General features: G+C 48.7%; 1 protein-coding gene across 28 annotated transcripts in view; it reads left to right on the top strand.

The window, feature by feature from the left end:
- The window catches only part of CAMK2G (calcium/calmodulin dependent protein kinase II gamma), a 55,321-nt gene that overhangs the window by 31,818 nt on the left and 9,560 nt on the right, over positions 1-13,943 (top strand). For 7 of the 28 annotated variants that reach the window (XM_035714966.2, XM_035714964.2, XM_035714971.2 and 4 more), the window contains 2 exons: positions 2,982-3,025; positions 12,994-13,062. In XM_035714966.2, the coding sequence (XP_035570859.1) occupies positions 2,982-3,025; positions 12,994-13,062 (113 nt within the window). Of the gene's footprint in view, positions 1-922; positions 986-2,981; positions 3,026-10,769; positions 10,803-12,993; positions 13,063-13,943 lie in introns of all 28 variants that reach the window. The other 21 variants (XR_004814869.2, XM_025435355.3, XM_025435354.3 and 18 more) reach the window with 7 other exon arrangements.

Raw genomic sequence — 13,943 nt, 5'->3', positions numbered from 1 at the left:
CTGCCCTGACTCTGGGACAGGTGGGGACAGAGCCTTTCTCTAGAAGCTTCTGCAGAAAGAGGTGTCACCAGGTGTAATCAAGAAGGAAGGGCACCTGTGTGGGTTTTTTTAGGAGTGAACCAGGCTGTTTCCTGAGTTTACCCCAAATAGAGGGTGCAGCTTGGCCCTGGACTCTGGCAGGTTGGCTAATAGTGGAATCAGGGTTTCTAGAATGTATTGCTTCAGCAGCCTTCGTTTTTTTTTCCTGGGGGCTCATTTCTTGGGCATCTTCACCCTCAGAAGACTGAAATACAGGCTGAGAAAAACTGTCTGTTCAAAGGCTCCCTGCTTTGAAGAGGGAAAGCAACCTGTGTCTGAGGAACTAGTGGGTTAAGAGAGGGATGGGGAGCTGGGGCCCATCAGTGAACTTAGCTGCACAAGGGCCATGCACCCTCCCTGGCTCCTGAGTGCCAGCGTCCCTCCTGTTTGGAATATGACCAGAGGAGAGGGTTCTCTGATAATAGCCTCATTTAAGTCCCCTAGGGAGGGACAGTCTGAAGATGAGGCTACGTTTCTTCACAGCCTCAAACTAGGGCTCAGCTGCCTCAGAAAGGATACCACCTCTCACCAATTCAGGCTTTTACCCGTAGACCCTCAGCTGAGGAGCTCATGGGACAGGTGCTAGAGCTCTGGTGATCCCCACAGCCTGACCGAACCCAGTCCTCTCAGGTCCCCAGACTGCTGCAGGGCTGGCTGCACCTGCTCATCAGCCTGCCCCCAGCGCCTTCGCTCCCCCAGCTCGGCTGGCTTGGCCACGCCGCCTGGGCCTTGCTGCGCGTGGGCGGCCAGCAGTTCCCGCGCCTCATGCTGGGGCATGCTCGCTGCTGACTGGCCCCTGTGGCTTTGCGGCAGCTCTGTGCACTGAGAGACTGTATCCCCTCAGTTGGCAGGCAGAGCTCCGCCCCCGCCTCGCCTGCCGCGAGCGCCGCCGGCCTGGCCGGGCAAGGTACGTGGCATGAGTCCCCCGACCGCCTGCCTCGGCTCCCTGCCACCCCACCAGGAGGGCCAGCATGCCAGGCCCACTCACCAGGGAGGCGAGTCCCATGCTTGCGGGCTGAGATGGGCATGCCGGACGGACCACCTAACTTGGCATCTGCGAGCGCATTGGTGTCACAGAGCCCCCTAACCAGCCGTGCATGCTGGGCGCTTGCCAACTCTCAGGAGGCAATAGCCTGGGGACGTGGAGCTGGGCAGCAGGAGGCTTTCCTCCAGACGGCCGAGAGCCTGGCCTGCCTGAGGGCCGTGGCCAGTGGCAGCCCCAGAGACAGTCCTGGGCATGGCTGGAGCTGCCCAGTGCTAGGACTAGGCTTTGTCAGCACTGTTGGGAGACCTCACAGAGGAAGCCATGCCCCTCAAAATTGTGAAGTCTGGCATTTGCAGGCCTCCAGGTCTGAAAGGCTGCAGAGTGCAGAAGCCGTGGGGAGAGCCGTCCCAGGGTTCGGATCCTTGCCCTGCCACACCCCGAGCGAGTCACCTCAGCCCTCCCAGCCTTAGTTTCTTTCTTTTTCTGGTGGCGCTAATAAGTAACATGGTGATGATTAAGATCATGTATGTCGAAGGCTGTCAACCCTGTCTGTATAGGACAGTTTGTCAGACATCCTGAGGCTGACACCCCACCCCAAAGAAAATCAGAATCCCAAGGACATAGGATAAGCATAATGATTTTTTCTTAAGCTCCCCAACAGTGATCCTAACGAGCAGAGTTCAGAACCTTGATGGATTTAGAGCACATAACACAGTAGGTGGTCAGGCCATAGTAGTAAATACATTAAAAAAAATAAGTTGCACAAATTATCCCAGCATGACTGGAAATAGGATCATAGGCCATTTTGAGAAGTCAGAATTCTTGTGATGGAGGGATCCCTGTTCTCACTGGAGAGAGATGGGACCCAGCTTGGGCAGGAATGGCCACCTGAAGGGAAGAACGGCAGCAGTAATAGTGGCAATGGTTTACACCTAGTGAGTCCTTGCTACGTGCCAAGCACTCTGCTTAGTGCTTTTCATGCGTGGTCCCATTAGATCCCCACCACTGTTCTGTGACCTAGGCCCTACTTTTTCCCATTTTATAGATAAACTGAGGTTCAGAGAGGTTAAGTAACTCACTCAAGGTCATACAGGTGGCAACTGGTCGAGCCAGTGAAGTCCCGGTGGATCAGACAGTTGGGCTGATTCCATCCCTCTGCACCTCCCAGACTCTCCCATCCATGGTCGGTTACCTTCCCGTGGCCATGGTGACCAGCAGGTGTCACTGGCCTTCCTACACAAAGCCCATCAGCCTTGAGCCTCATCCTGTTCCTGGCTGGAACCCATTGAATACCTCATTATTCTGCCCAATGCTTCCTGCTCAGTGGGTCCAGAGAGTAGACTGAGGACCCAGTAAGCCTGGTGAGGACCTGCCAAGTCAAGGCTTCAACCCCCCTGGCAAGACCCTCCTGTAGGTGGTCCTGATCTCTGTGTCTGTGTCTGTCTGTCCTCACGTCTGGTCTCCTTCGTGAATTGTGACACTCTTGTTTCTCAAGAGCTCTCAGGAGATGTCTTGCATCCTTCCAGCTTGGCCGTTCTGAGGAAGTCCATGGCATCTAGGGACGGAGCCCTCACCTTTCACCCTGGCACTCTGCTTCCAGACCTGGGTGGAAGCTGTTGAGGGCAGAGTTCCCAAAACAGCAGGCAGCTCCTGTACTGAATGTGGTTTCTCCTTCCATGTGCAGTGTGTCCCTGTTTCTGCTGAGACCTCTTCCGTGGCAGAAGAGATCCTGGGGTGCCACCCTGAGGGTCTGACGCCGCTTGAGATGCCCTTCTTGCACTGGGGCTACCAAGCCTTTTCCAGGAGACTCCTGGCCCCCAAGTCAGACACAGCAGACTCTTGTGGATCCGGCTGCCGGACTTCAGGTTAGGGAGAGGGTACAATTCAGGAGGCTTGATTTTCCTTTTTGTTTTCACAGCTGCCAAAAGCCTACTGAACAAGAAGTCAGACGGTGGTGTCAAGGTAGGTGTCTCCACCCCTCTAGCCCAAGACTGTCTCACAACAGTCTCTAAGGGGAAGGGTGGGGGGTTCTTGGCTTTGTTCCTCCTTTCCCCAGGAACCTTCCTATCCTTGCTTTTCTGCTTTAAAACCAGAAACCTTTGTGCTCAGAACAGCAGGTTCCATTGGCCTGAGAGGGCAGAAGAAAGATGTGTTTCTTTTGACCCTGGCTTGAGTGTAAAGACTCCGGGGAAGTGACCTAAATTATAGTTTCCTAGAGAGCTCAATCCTGAACCTGACTGCAGACGCATGCCCTCATCTCCATGGCTTGACTCTCGGGATTTTTAGGTCATTTGGGTAATCTTCTTTTTTCCTTTTTCTCTTTCAAGCACAAACCCTTTTTATCAAATGAAAGCAAAGTTTGCCTGGTCCACTCAGAGTACAGGGCTTGGAACCTGAAGCCACGATCCTTTTTTGTCATATCTTCAAAGCACTTCCAGAACCCAGCTCAAATACTACTAAGTGAAAGTGTCTCAAACTTTGTAGAGGCACAGGCTCCTCAGAAACAGGCGAAGGACGTAGTGTGTCACAGCTTGTTCCTATTTGCTGAGGGAGCATTTCCTGTGGGATCACAGCAAGAGGAGAGAACAGGGGCCCTCAGGGACCAGCAGAAAGCCCTAGGGAGAATGGCTGCTTGGTGAAGGTGACGGAGAGGTTGCTAGGGGTCCTCACAGAGCCCACAGTGTTCTGTAAATGCTTTGGCGGCAGAATGGGTCCTGGGGCTGGGGCATTAGATAAGCTATCTTGAAGCCTACCAATTTACACCATAGCGCATTTCAAACTATGAAATGATCCAAACCTTTAAATTCCAACAAGTTTCAATTGGGCCGTTCCCCGGGATCTTATGTTGCCAGCTGAGATAGACACGTGTGCCCCATCCCCCTCCCTGCTCCCCTTCCTCTTCCCCTCATTCTCTGCATGCCTGCTTCTGTGTACTTCTGCACCAAGGAGGGGAGCTTGGGCTCCACACACACCAGCTGACATGGATCTGGGGGTGACCAGCAGCCCCCCAGTTAGAGGGACATGAACTGGAATGGGTGGAGCCAAGTTAGGAGAAGGTGGCAGGTTTAGTTGGCGAGAGATTTTGCCTATTTCTATCCAGGAGAGAAGCTAGAATCAGTGATTCTTTATAAAATATTTCATAAGTACCTCTGAGAGGCCTGGCACTATGCTCAGTTCTAGGAGCACACAAGAGGTACAAGAGGTGATGCAGTTTTTATCTAGCTTTGAGAAGTTGTCAGGTTAATTGAAGAGGAAATTGGACACACCTGAAATCAGCTAAGCACTGAATGGTATATGGTACTGAACCCTACATTGCATGGTGCAGTCCAAGAAGCTTCTGGGCAAAAACTTATTGGAGAAAGCTTAAAGGGTGTGGGAAGATTGGAGCTCCATCAGCGATTGCCTCTAGAGAATGGGATTGGAGGTGAGGAAGGTGGAAAGACACGCTTTCTTTCTTCTTCTTCTTCTTCTTTTTTTTTTTTTTTTTTTTTTTTACCTTTTACACGTTTTCTTTAAAATGAGAAGGTGTTCCTTCTATAACTTAAAAACAACAAAATGTTTTTATGAATCCTATCATATATATTGACGTTCTCTGCCCAACTGGAACATGGGGTTAGTGGTAGAAGGCTATCAAAAATACAGCTGGATTGGTCTGTTGGGCAGTGGGATTGGAGGTTTGCGTGTCAGACCACAAGACATGTAGGCCACTGAGCAGAGAACCTATGGTAAGAGCAGTGCTTTCAAAAGATTTGGCCAAGGGTATAAGGATGAAGAGAAGAGGGAAGGAACTAGACACAGAGCTATCAATTAGGATTTGTTATAATCTGGGCATAGCATGAAGGAAAGGTGATTGGAAATAGAAAGGCTAATATTGAAAATACTTAGTGATCAAAAGAACACAGGCACCAACCTATCAGAATAGGCACTACCTATGGATAATGGTCCCCGTTGAGGCTCTGATTAGATATTGGCTCTGTTTAGAGGTGTATCAAAGGTTCACTCTGGACGTATTAAAAAGGACCCATCTAAGATAATGTCAAATTTCCTAGAATTTTGACCACCAATTGGAAGAATTGGTGGTACCTCTGTTAGAAATGGGATAGTTGTGAGAGAATGTCCATCATGATAGCCAGAGTTTTATTTGGACCACACTGAGATTCAGAGACAGGTGGAGATCCAGGTGGAGAGGTCTTTTAAGGTGACGGGAAGTAGCTGGTGGAGCCCAGGAAAGAGCTCAGCACTGGACATGCAGTTCGGGATGGGAATGAGGACTCACGTGAGTTCACTCATGCAGCTAGTTCTGTGCTTCACAAGCTGGGAAAACAGCCACATAACCCACCCTTTAAGGTGTTCAGAGTGAGGGAGAGACAGGGAAACCAGAAAGTCCTGCATGGTCTGGGGGGGCCTATGAAGGAGATGTGCTCAGGGCAGGCCCTGGCAGAGCAGAGACCAGCATCTGAGACAAAACAGGAAATCTTCCTGAAGGAGATGGCCCATGAACTGAGTTTGAAGAACTCCGTTGATCTGATCTTGCTAGGTTGAAGCAGGCAGGAGAGGGGGGAGGATATTCCAGGCAGAGGGAATTGTACAAGATACATAGGTTTGAAATAGCGTGAAGATTCTGGGAACTTCAGTAGCTCTGAAAGGCTGAAGGAGAATGATTGCACAAAATAGGACCTGAAATAAAGCAGTAACAGCCATGGTGGTGGTGAAAAGACAGATAAAAGAGCCATTGAAAGACAGGTTTCTGATGGAACTTTCTAGATGTTTGGGGCCCCAAGGATGAGTGTCAGGTGCAACCATGTAATCGTGTAAGGAGCTAATTAAAAAGATACAGCTTCCACGGTCCAGCTTGGAATTCAGATTCAGGAAGCCTTGGGTGGGAGGCAGAATCTGAATTTTAATAACATTCCCCTTCTCCCATATGAATCTAAAGCGCATGAAGGTTTCAGAGTTCAGTAAAGACAGAATTTCAGGGCCCTCTGTCATTGAGAGTCTGGAAGAAGAGGAATCATCAAAGGAAACAGAACAGAGGAGGTGGGGGAAGTACAGAAGTGTGCAACAGTGTCAGACCTTAGAGAGCCCTGGGAGGGATTAGGGCAAGGCAAAGAAACTGTTAAATTGTTTCAAATGAGAGCTATGTGGGAAAGCTAATGTCTGACCCTGCTATGTGCTCAGTGAGTTTTGTGCAGAGAAAAAGACTTTGAATATAGTGGTGGGAACAAAGGCAAAGAAACAAATGTTTAAGAAGGGAATGGCCAATCAAAATTAACAGGCCAGCAACAGGTTAAGGAAAATATTCACAGCAGATGTGATGGGAAGAGTTAATATTATTTTTATACAAAAAGCTTTCCCTAACAAATAATAGTCCGTCCCCCGCCCCCCAAAAAATCCAGCAGATAAATGGTCAGAGAAGTTGCACTGACAACCTAAAAAAGAGGAGGTAAAACTAGTTAACAAATGTGGATGTTTAGCCTCACTGGTGTCAGGGAAGAGAAAACACAAGTTGGAATGAGGTGCCATATTTTGACTCTTAAGTTTGTGATAGCAGTGACCCTTTCTGAAACAGCCTGCCTTTCAAAAGCCATAAAAATGTTCCTGCTGTTTTTACCCTTTAATTTTCCTTCTGGGAATTTCTCCCAAAGAAATAATTCAAGGGGCGTCTGGCTAGTTCCGTCTGAAGAGCACACGACTCTTCATCTTGGAGTCGTGAGTTCGAGCCCCACACTGGTTGTAGAGATTATTTAAAAAAAAATAAATAAACATTGGGCTAAAAAAAGAATAATTCAAAATATGGAAAAACTGAAAACAGAAGGTTATTCAACATGACTATTTCTCACTGAAAAAATTGGAGGCGATTTCAAAAGTCAGTAAAATAATGGCTAAATACAGGAAATCCATTTTACTAGACCTTGACAGAGTTATTAATTTTCATGACTATGTAATATGTTTATATTAATTGGAAAAAGTGGGATATAAAGCAGTATGAACACTGTCATCTAAATTTTGTCTGAAAAAAGATGTTGATTGTATTCAGTATATATTATGTGGATGGAAGAAGAAGTGGAAGTAACCCCATGAAGTTATAATAGTAACTTCGCTGGGCAATGGAAATTTGGGAAACTTTTATTTTATATATTTTTCTGTTTTCTACATTTTTTTTTTTACCTACACTGTGCGTTACTTTGATAATCACAATAAAAATCAAAATACTATTTGTTTTAAAAGTAAGGCATCAAAAAAATAAAAATAAAAGTAAGGCATCAACTTGTATGTAGCTTATAATGATGTTTTTAAATTATGTAAGAAAAAAGACTAGCAAGAGATATGGGATTACAGGTGGAGTGGATTTTTTTCCCCCTTTTTTGTTTTTCTAGTTGCTTGTAATGTGGCTGCAGACCTTTTAGAATGTATGTATATTTTTAGATATATACATAAAACAATGAATGGTTGGATGGAAGTGCTGCAAAAGGCAGAGAAGACAAAGCAAGAGGTGTGGGGTTTGACTTTTCTGGACTCTCTTGAAGGTCAAAGTCATGACCTGTGTATATGAGGGAGTCCTGTGAGGTTGCCCAGAAGATGCTGACCTGTGAGCACCCTGGGTCCCGTATAGATCCCACCTTGCTTTCCCAGCTTCTCCCTTCCCAATTCCTGGCACTTAAGGTCTATAGGAAGTTTCCTCTTCATTGTCCAGAAGCTTTCAGAAGATGCTAGGATTTTAGCATTGGTTGGAACATCAAGACCACTTTTTGCTCTTGAATTTAGGGACCCCAGATTTTGGTTTGATTTCTCTGAGAGCAGATACAGGGACGCAGTGTCTGTAGAAGAACGACAGCCATGTATGAGGACAAGACTGGAGAGGCCAGAAACTCTCAGATCCTGAGAGGCCCCTAGTTGAGGAGAGTTCATGCGTTTTGCTCATCCCAGGCCAGAATGGCCATCCAGTCTTAAAAAAAAAAAAAAAAGAAGAAGAAGAAAGAAAGAGAGAGAGAGAGAGAGAGAAAGAAAGAAAGGAAGGAAGGAAGGAAGGAAGGAAGGAAGGAAGGAAGGAAGGAAGGAAGAAAAAGAAAGAAAGAAAGAAAGAAAAGAAAGAAAGAAAGAAAAGGGGGGGATATAGGCATCTCGTGAAGTACTGTTTGAATATTTGTGGAAGTATAGAACGTAGGTTCAAATCCTTTTCTGGGGGATCCCTGGGTGGCGCAGCGGTTTGGCGCCTGCCTTTGGCCCAGGGCGCGATCCTGGAGACCCGGGATCGAATCCCACATCGGGCTCCCGGTGCATGGAGCCTGCTTCTCCCTCTGCCTGTGTCTCTGCTTCTCTCTCTCTCTCTCTCTCTGACTATCATAAATAAATAAAAATTAAAAATATTAAAAAAAAAAACAAAACAAATCCTTTTCTGGCTTCAAACTTTATTTTTTTAAAGATTTTATTTATTCACTCATGAGAGAGAGAGAGAGAGAGAGGCAGAGACACAGGCAGAGGGAGAAGCAGGCTCCATGCAGGGAGCCCCATATGGGACACTGTCTCGGGTCTCCAGGATCAGGCCCTGGGCCGAAGGCGGCGCCAAACCGCTGAGCCACCCAGGCTGCCCTGGCTTCAAACTTTAAATCAATATTTTAATTTTTAAATAAAAGTGAGATGTGGTTCTTTTAAAATGACCTGGTATTTAAACCATGCTGCAATGTGCTGGTTGAGAGGAGCTCAGCTATGCATGGCTGCCGGTAAAGTCAGGGCCTGGAGCAGAAAAGGATCTTGGGTTTGCATGCAGGACAGTTGAGGAAAAAGAGAGCCAGCTAGGATTGGGAACTTACTGCCCATTAGATGAAGCAAACAATTGAAAGTGCTTAGCTTAAGGAAAGGTCCAGGTAAAAGCTGCCTGTACCACACAGCCAGGGCCTGTAAACCACCAGGACCAAGGGTGGGCCCAGTCAGTGCTCCCGCAGCCTTCACGCCAGCAATGTTGGGCAAGTTAGAGACCTGTGCTCTGCTTTAGCCTGAGGGGAAACCAGAGTCAGCAAGCCCAGTTCAACTCAGAGGAAGTTTGTTGATCGTATCCTACCTTTAAGGTATTTCACTAGGCACCGATGAAGTGACAGAGATGGACCCTCCCTCACATTGTAAACACTCTGGTTGGATAAAAGGATAAACATGAATGTAAACTAACTTCCTCTTTTTGACGAATAACTTTGGAAATAAAGTTACATATTTGGGCATAAATGAAAGGCTATTGTAAAAGAAGCCTAATTTGGGGGCTCCTGGCTCTCATTAGAGCATGTGACTCTTGATCTCAGGGTCATGGGTTGGAGCCCCACATTGGCCATAAAGATACTTTTTTTAAAAAAGAAGCAGCAGCCCAATTATTCTTAGGCTATCTTTTTCGTTTATTTTTTAAAGATTTTATTTATTTATTCATGGGAGACACACAGAGAGAGGTAGAGACAGGCAGAGGGAAAAGTAGGCTCCCCGCAGGGACCCTGATGCGGGACTCGATCCCCAGACTCGATCCCCAGACTGAGGATCACGCCCTGAGCCAAAGGCAGACGCTCAACTGCTGAGCCACCCACGCGACGCTAGGCTTTCTTTTTCTTTAGATATAATTTTAAGTTCTTTTAAATACTTGTAGTCCCTTTCTTTTGAATTTATTATAGTCCTGAAAATGTCTTCTAAAGTAGAATGTCAGCTTCTTGAAGAAGGAACGTTTACCTGACTCGTTCACTGTGCCTAGAACAGTAGTCAGACAACAGACAGACATGTTCTGAAGGGACTTCTGTCTCCCAGCAAGCTAATTATAAACTTCTCAAGTCCCTTTCACCTTTTAGACACAGTCTTCTGAGATGTATTTTCATTGCTCCATGTGGCCTTTATTTGTATGCTTTTGTTTCACATCTGAACAAAAAATCTGAGCATCTATTTGGCTGAGGCTAAGGAATCCCTGCTTTTAGCAACCCGCCCCCCCCCCCCAGGTTACATCTTGACATCTTCATGATCACTGCACTTTTAGTCACCAGCACCCCTATTTTCCCATTTCCCACTAATTGCAAGATGCAGTGAGATTGAAATCTTCTAGGTGAGTGTGGCCATGCCAACAAAGAAAAGGATGCCCCCAGCTCACTGTTTATCAGATGATTTTCAAAAGCTCAACATCTTTCTCTGAAAAGCAGTGTAAGGATGCAGCAAAAAAAAAAAAAAAAAAAAAGAAAAAAGAAAAAGAAAAAAAGTCTCGGTTCAGAAGTCTAAGGTTTCCAAAGCTGAATATGACCTTGAATGGCTTTTACTATTTGCCCAGTAGCTGCTCACCTGAACTGTAGGCAGACCTAGTAATGAGAGAAGACACATAACCTGACAAGGAGCCCGCCTTACAAGCCCAAACCTATAAATTGGCAGCAGAATGTTATCTTTACAAACTTGTGACTTAACCTCTTCCCAGAGCTTTCTGTGAGCAAGGCGGAGGCATCTTAGAATACACTAAATCTCTCTTTGTGAACCCGACAGCAACGGAGCTCTTGTCCCAGGGCGTGGAGGGATTCGTGTGCCTGGTGGTCTAGGTGCTGTTTGAATCCTTCTGGTGCTGGGCTCCAGGTCTCCTTCTTCCGCTCTTTTCTCCTGAGGCAGAGCCCACGCTGGTGCACTAACCTGCAGCATCTCTGTGCTTCTCGTCTTACCTCCTCTTTCCCCTTCTCTTTCCCTTTCGCTGTGGTGTGTCCAGAAAAGGAAGTCGAGTTCCAGCGTGCACCTAATGGTGAGCCTTGCCTGCCCACCCACCTGCCTATCCATGCTGCCTGCGCCCGCCTGCCAGCCACGCAAACCCATTCTGCCATGTGCGTGTGCTTCACTCATCCTCACTGCATGTCTGTGCTGTGTGGGCAAGCGCGGCCTGTCCTGCCAGGCAGGGGCCTGTTGCCCGAGGTCTCCCGGTGGCCTCAACAGTGGGCATCGGAGTGTGTGGTGTGGCACTCCCTGCTGCAGAGCTCCGACTGCCTCCAGCAGCCCAGGGCAGAAAGGGAAGCTAGCAGGGACTTGGGGCCAGGTGGCAGTCACAGGGAGAGACCCTCACTCACTGTTGCTCAGGAGGAGAGGCCCTGCTCACCCAGCACTTCCCACAGACTGGCAGCCAGTGGACATCTGGGCGGAGGAACTGGTTGTAGGCCCGCAGCCCTGAGCCTCACTCTCTGGGCCTTTGCCTCTGTGTGAGCGTCCGTTAGCAGGGTGTGCCCAACGTTTCATCCTTCCTACCCACCCCACAGGGGTTGGGGAACAGCTGAAAGACTATAGAGAATGTCACCTCCTTTCTCATGGGACACAGGCCACCACGGGGAGCATAGCAGCCTGGATTGTTATGAAAGCATCCATTAAAGCCAGAGGTGGGGCCACCTGGTTGACATCCCAACCCTCTGCAGATATAGCAGCTTTAAGGAGACCCTGGAGTCTTTGCCCCCTGCCAGGGTCTCTGTCTCAGCTGGGCTTTGCCGGCAGGACATCCTTCATTCAGGCAGCCCCAAACAGATTGGACTTAGTAGCTGAGCTAGGATGGCTCTGCCTCTTCTGCGGGGGATTGGAAGAGAGCAGAGTTCATGTGAGTGTAGACCCACTTCCTGACTCTTGCTGGGACCCCTCTTTTCCAGCCTGCAGGGTTCAGTGGAGTGTGGTAGCACTTGGTGCCTGGCTTAAGGTTCTATGCTTAGTCCTGTGTTTGGGGACGTCTCAGCTGTTGACAGGAACCTAGGGTTGGATTCCTTCAAGTCTGATCCAAGGGACCATAAAAGAAGCCTCAAGGCAAGAAGAAGTAGGGCGGTCTGGATAGCTTTCCATGTGTATCCTAGGAGAGGAGACGCACATCTGACCTGACAGTGTGTCCTCATTTGTGTCTGCTCAGAGATGGTAGCTACATGTTTGGCTGTCTGTCTTTTGAAGAACTTGCAGGCATCAGGTTGTTCTTCAGTGGCCACTGGCTCCACTGGGACTCCCAGTGAGACAGAGTACATTGGTGAGGGCAGTGGAAGAGGCAGAGAGCCTCTTACAGATATGGCTCCCTGCCCTGGAGATCAGCCTCCTTCCTTCCTCACCATCCTCCCCAAACCCTCCCTACCTGGGCCACTCAGTATAACATTTCAAAAGGCAAGGAGATATCCCAAGATAGCCCAGTGGTCTGCTGCTGTCAGGAATGTTGGCCTGCTGGGGAGCCTACTCTCCTAGGGGCTGGGTTCTGGGACCGCAGCCACAGTCACCCCCCTGGATTCACCTTCCCCTCCTTGGAGCTCTGCCCTCAACTCCCAATTGAGCAAGACCAAGATTTATGAGGCAGAAAGGCCAACAGCACAGCCTTGTCTCCGCTCCGTGGGGGCAGTGGGTGCATTTTGTATCCAAAGTCAATATATCCCCCCGCCCCTTCCTCTCTGGATACCATCTTCTAGGTGAGGTTTTCTTTCTCTTCATGTTCCTCTTCTTTTCAGATCAGGCTTCAAGCTGGTGTTTTAAAGGAAAGGAAATGCAAGTGGCAGGTTGAAAGGGCAGCAGGAAACTGCCCACAGATAGGGGACCTAGAGTTTCTGCATTTTGTTCTGCTTTCTTATAAACCCTTCTTTTTCCCTGTAAAATGAGAAGATCCTGAATTTATTTTTTGTGAAATATGATTGTGCAATGACATGGCATCTGGCATAAGCAGAGATTTCTGGAGAGATGCTTTGAAACAAGTCTTTGGGCTGGTCCCACCTTAAGGATACCTCCAGTGTTAGGTCTCTGGGCCCCTCCAAATACTACCCCCCCTCCAGTCGATCATCTCTCTGATCATTGCTTCCATCCACATAGTTTGATGGAGGCCACCTCAGGCCTAGCTCCTCCGGGCCAGGCCGGGGGCAAGGGAGGTCTGGGAGTCAAACCTTAGCAGCTTCGGTGACTGTAGAGGAACTAAACCATCTGTTTTCTTGTCTCAGCCACAGAGCAACAACAAAAACAGTCTCGTAAGCCCAGCCCAAGAGCCCGCGCCCTTGCAGACGGCCATGGTACCTCCTGACTACGGCTTCTCCGCCCCTGCCCCTGGCTGCCTCCCGCTTCTCTCCTTTCCTCTTCTTGCCCTCCCTCCCAGGCCTCCTTGGGCCTTTCCTTCTCATCCCTGTAGAGCAGGGTGCTTTGTGTACTGCCCCATGGGCCCCCTCCCCCTCATTGTCCTGTGTGGCCATGCTCCTTCCTGCACCGCAGAACTGCTGCTCCTGCTCCTTTTGCTATTGAGGGTGGGGAAGAGTGGTCAGGGCTCTCAACTAAACCTCTTAGCCCCAGGCTGGGCCCCCATGGGTCTGCCGTAAGGGCCAGGAAGGTGAGTGGCTTATCAGAGGGTAGGAGCTTTCTTGGGACCTGTCATTCAGTTCTTGGAGTCCTCCTTATAAAATCTGCTTCAGCCTCTCCTTTGCAAAGCTATGAACAGGAAGGAGGGCTAGGGTCCCTTACCTCTGGACGGTGCTGAGGTCTTGGAGTTCCTGGAGAGCTCCGTGCTGAGGGCACTGTGTGCTCTCAGAGATCTTTCTGCTAGTAGCACTAACTAGAGAGTTAGCAGAGGAATGACTGGGAGAGAAGGAGGGGAACTGTACCTGTTGCTCCTACTTCCTGCAGACCTGGACCTCCATGCTACCTCATGGCACAACAGGGAAAGGAACTCTGGGGAAGGCAAAAGATGGTAAAGCAGGTAGCTCCATAGGCTCAGCTTGCTGAGGGGGCATTCTGGGTCTTTCTGAGAGACCTTAGTCCACTCTCCCTCTATCCCTGCCTCCTACCCACCCCTTGATGAATACTGTTGGCAGGGCCTGGCCTGTGCCTCAGCCCCACAGCTCTTCCAGTGTACTTATCCTGTGGGGAAAGAACACTCAGATCCAGCAGGAATCACAGCAGG

The sequence above is a fragment of the Canis lupus genome, chromosome 4 (genome assembly GCF_003254725.2).
Source record: "Canis lupus dingo isolate Sandy chromosome 4, ASM325472v2, whole genome shotgun sequence".
NCBI lineage: Eukaryota > Metazoa > Chordata > Mammalia > Carnivora > Canidae > Canis > Canis lupus.
Note: the sequence above shows the minus strand (reverse complement) of the source record. Positions and strands in the feature narration are given on the sequence as shown.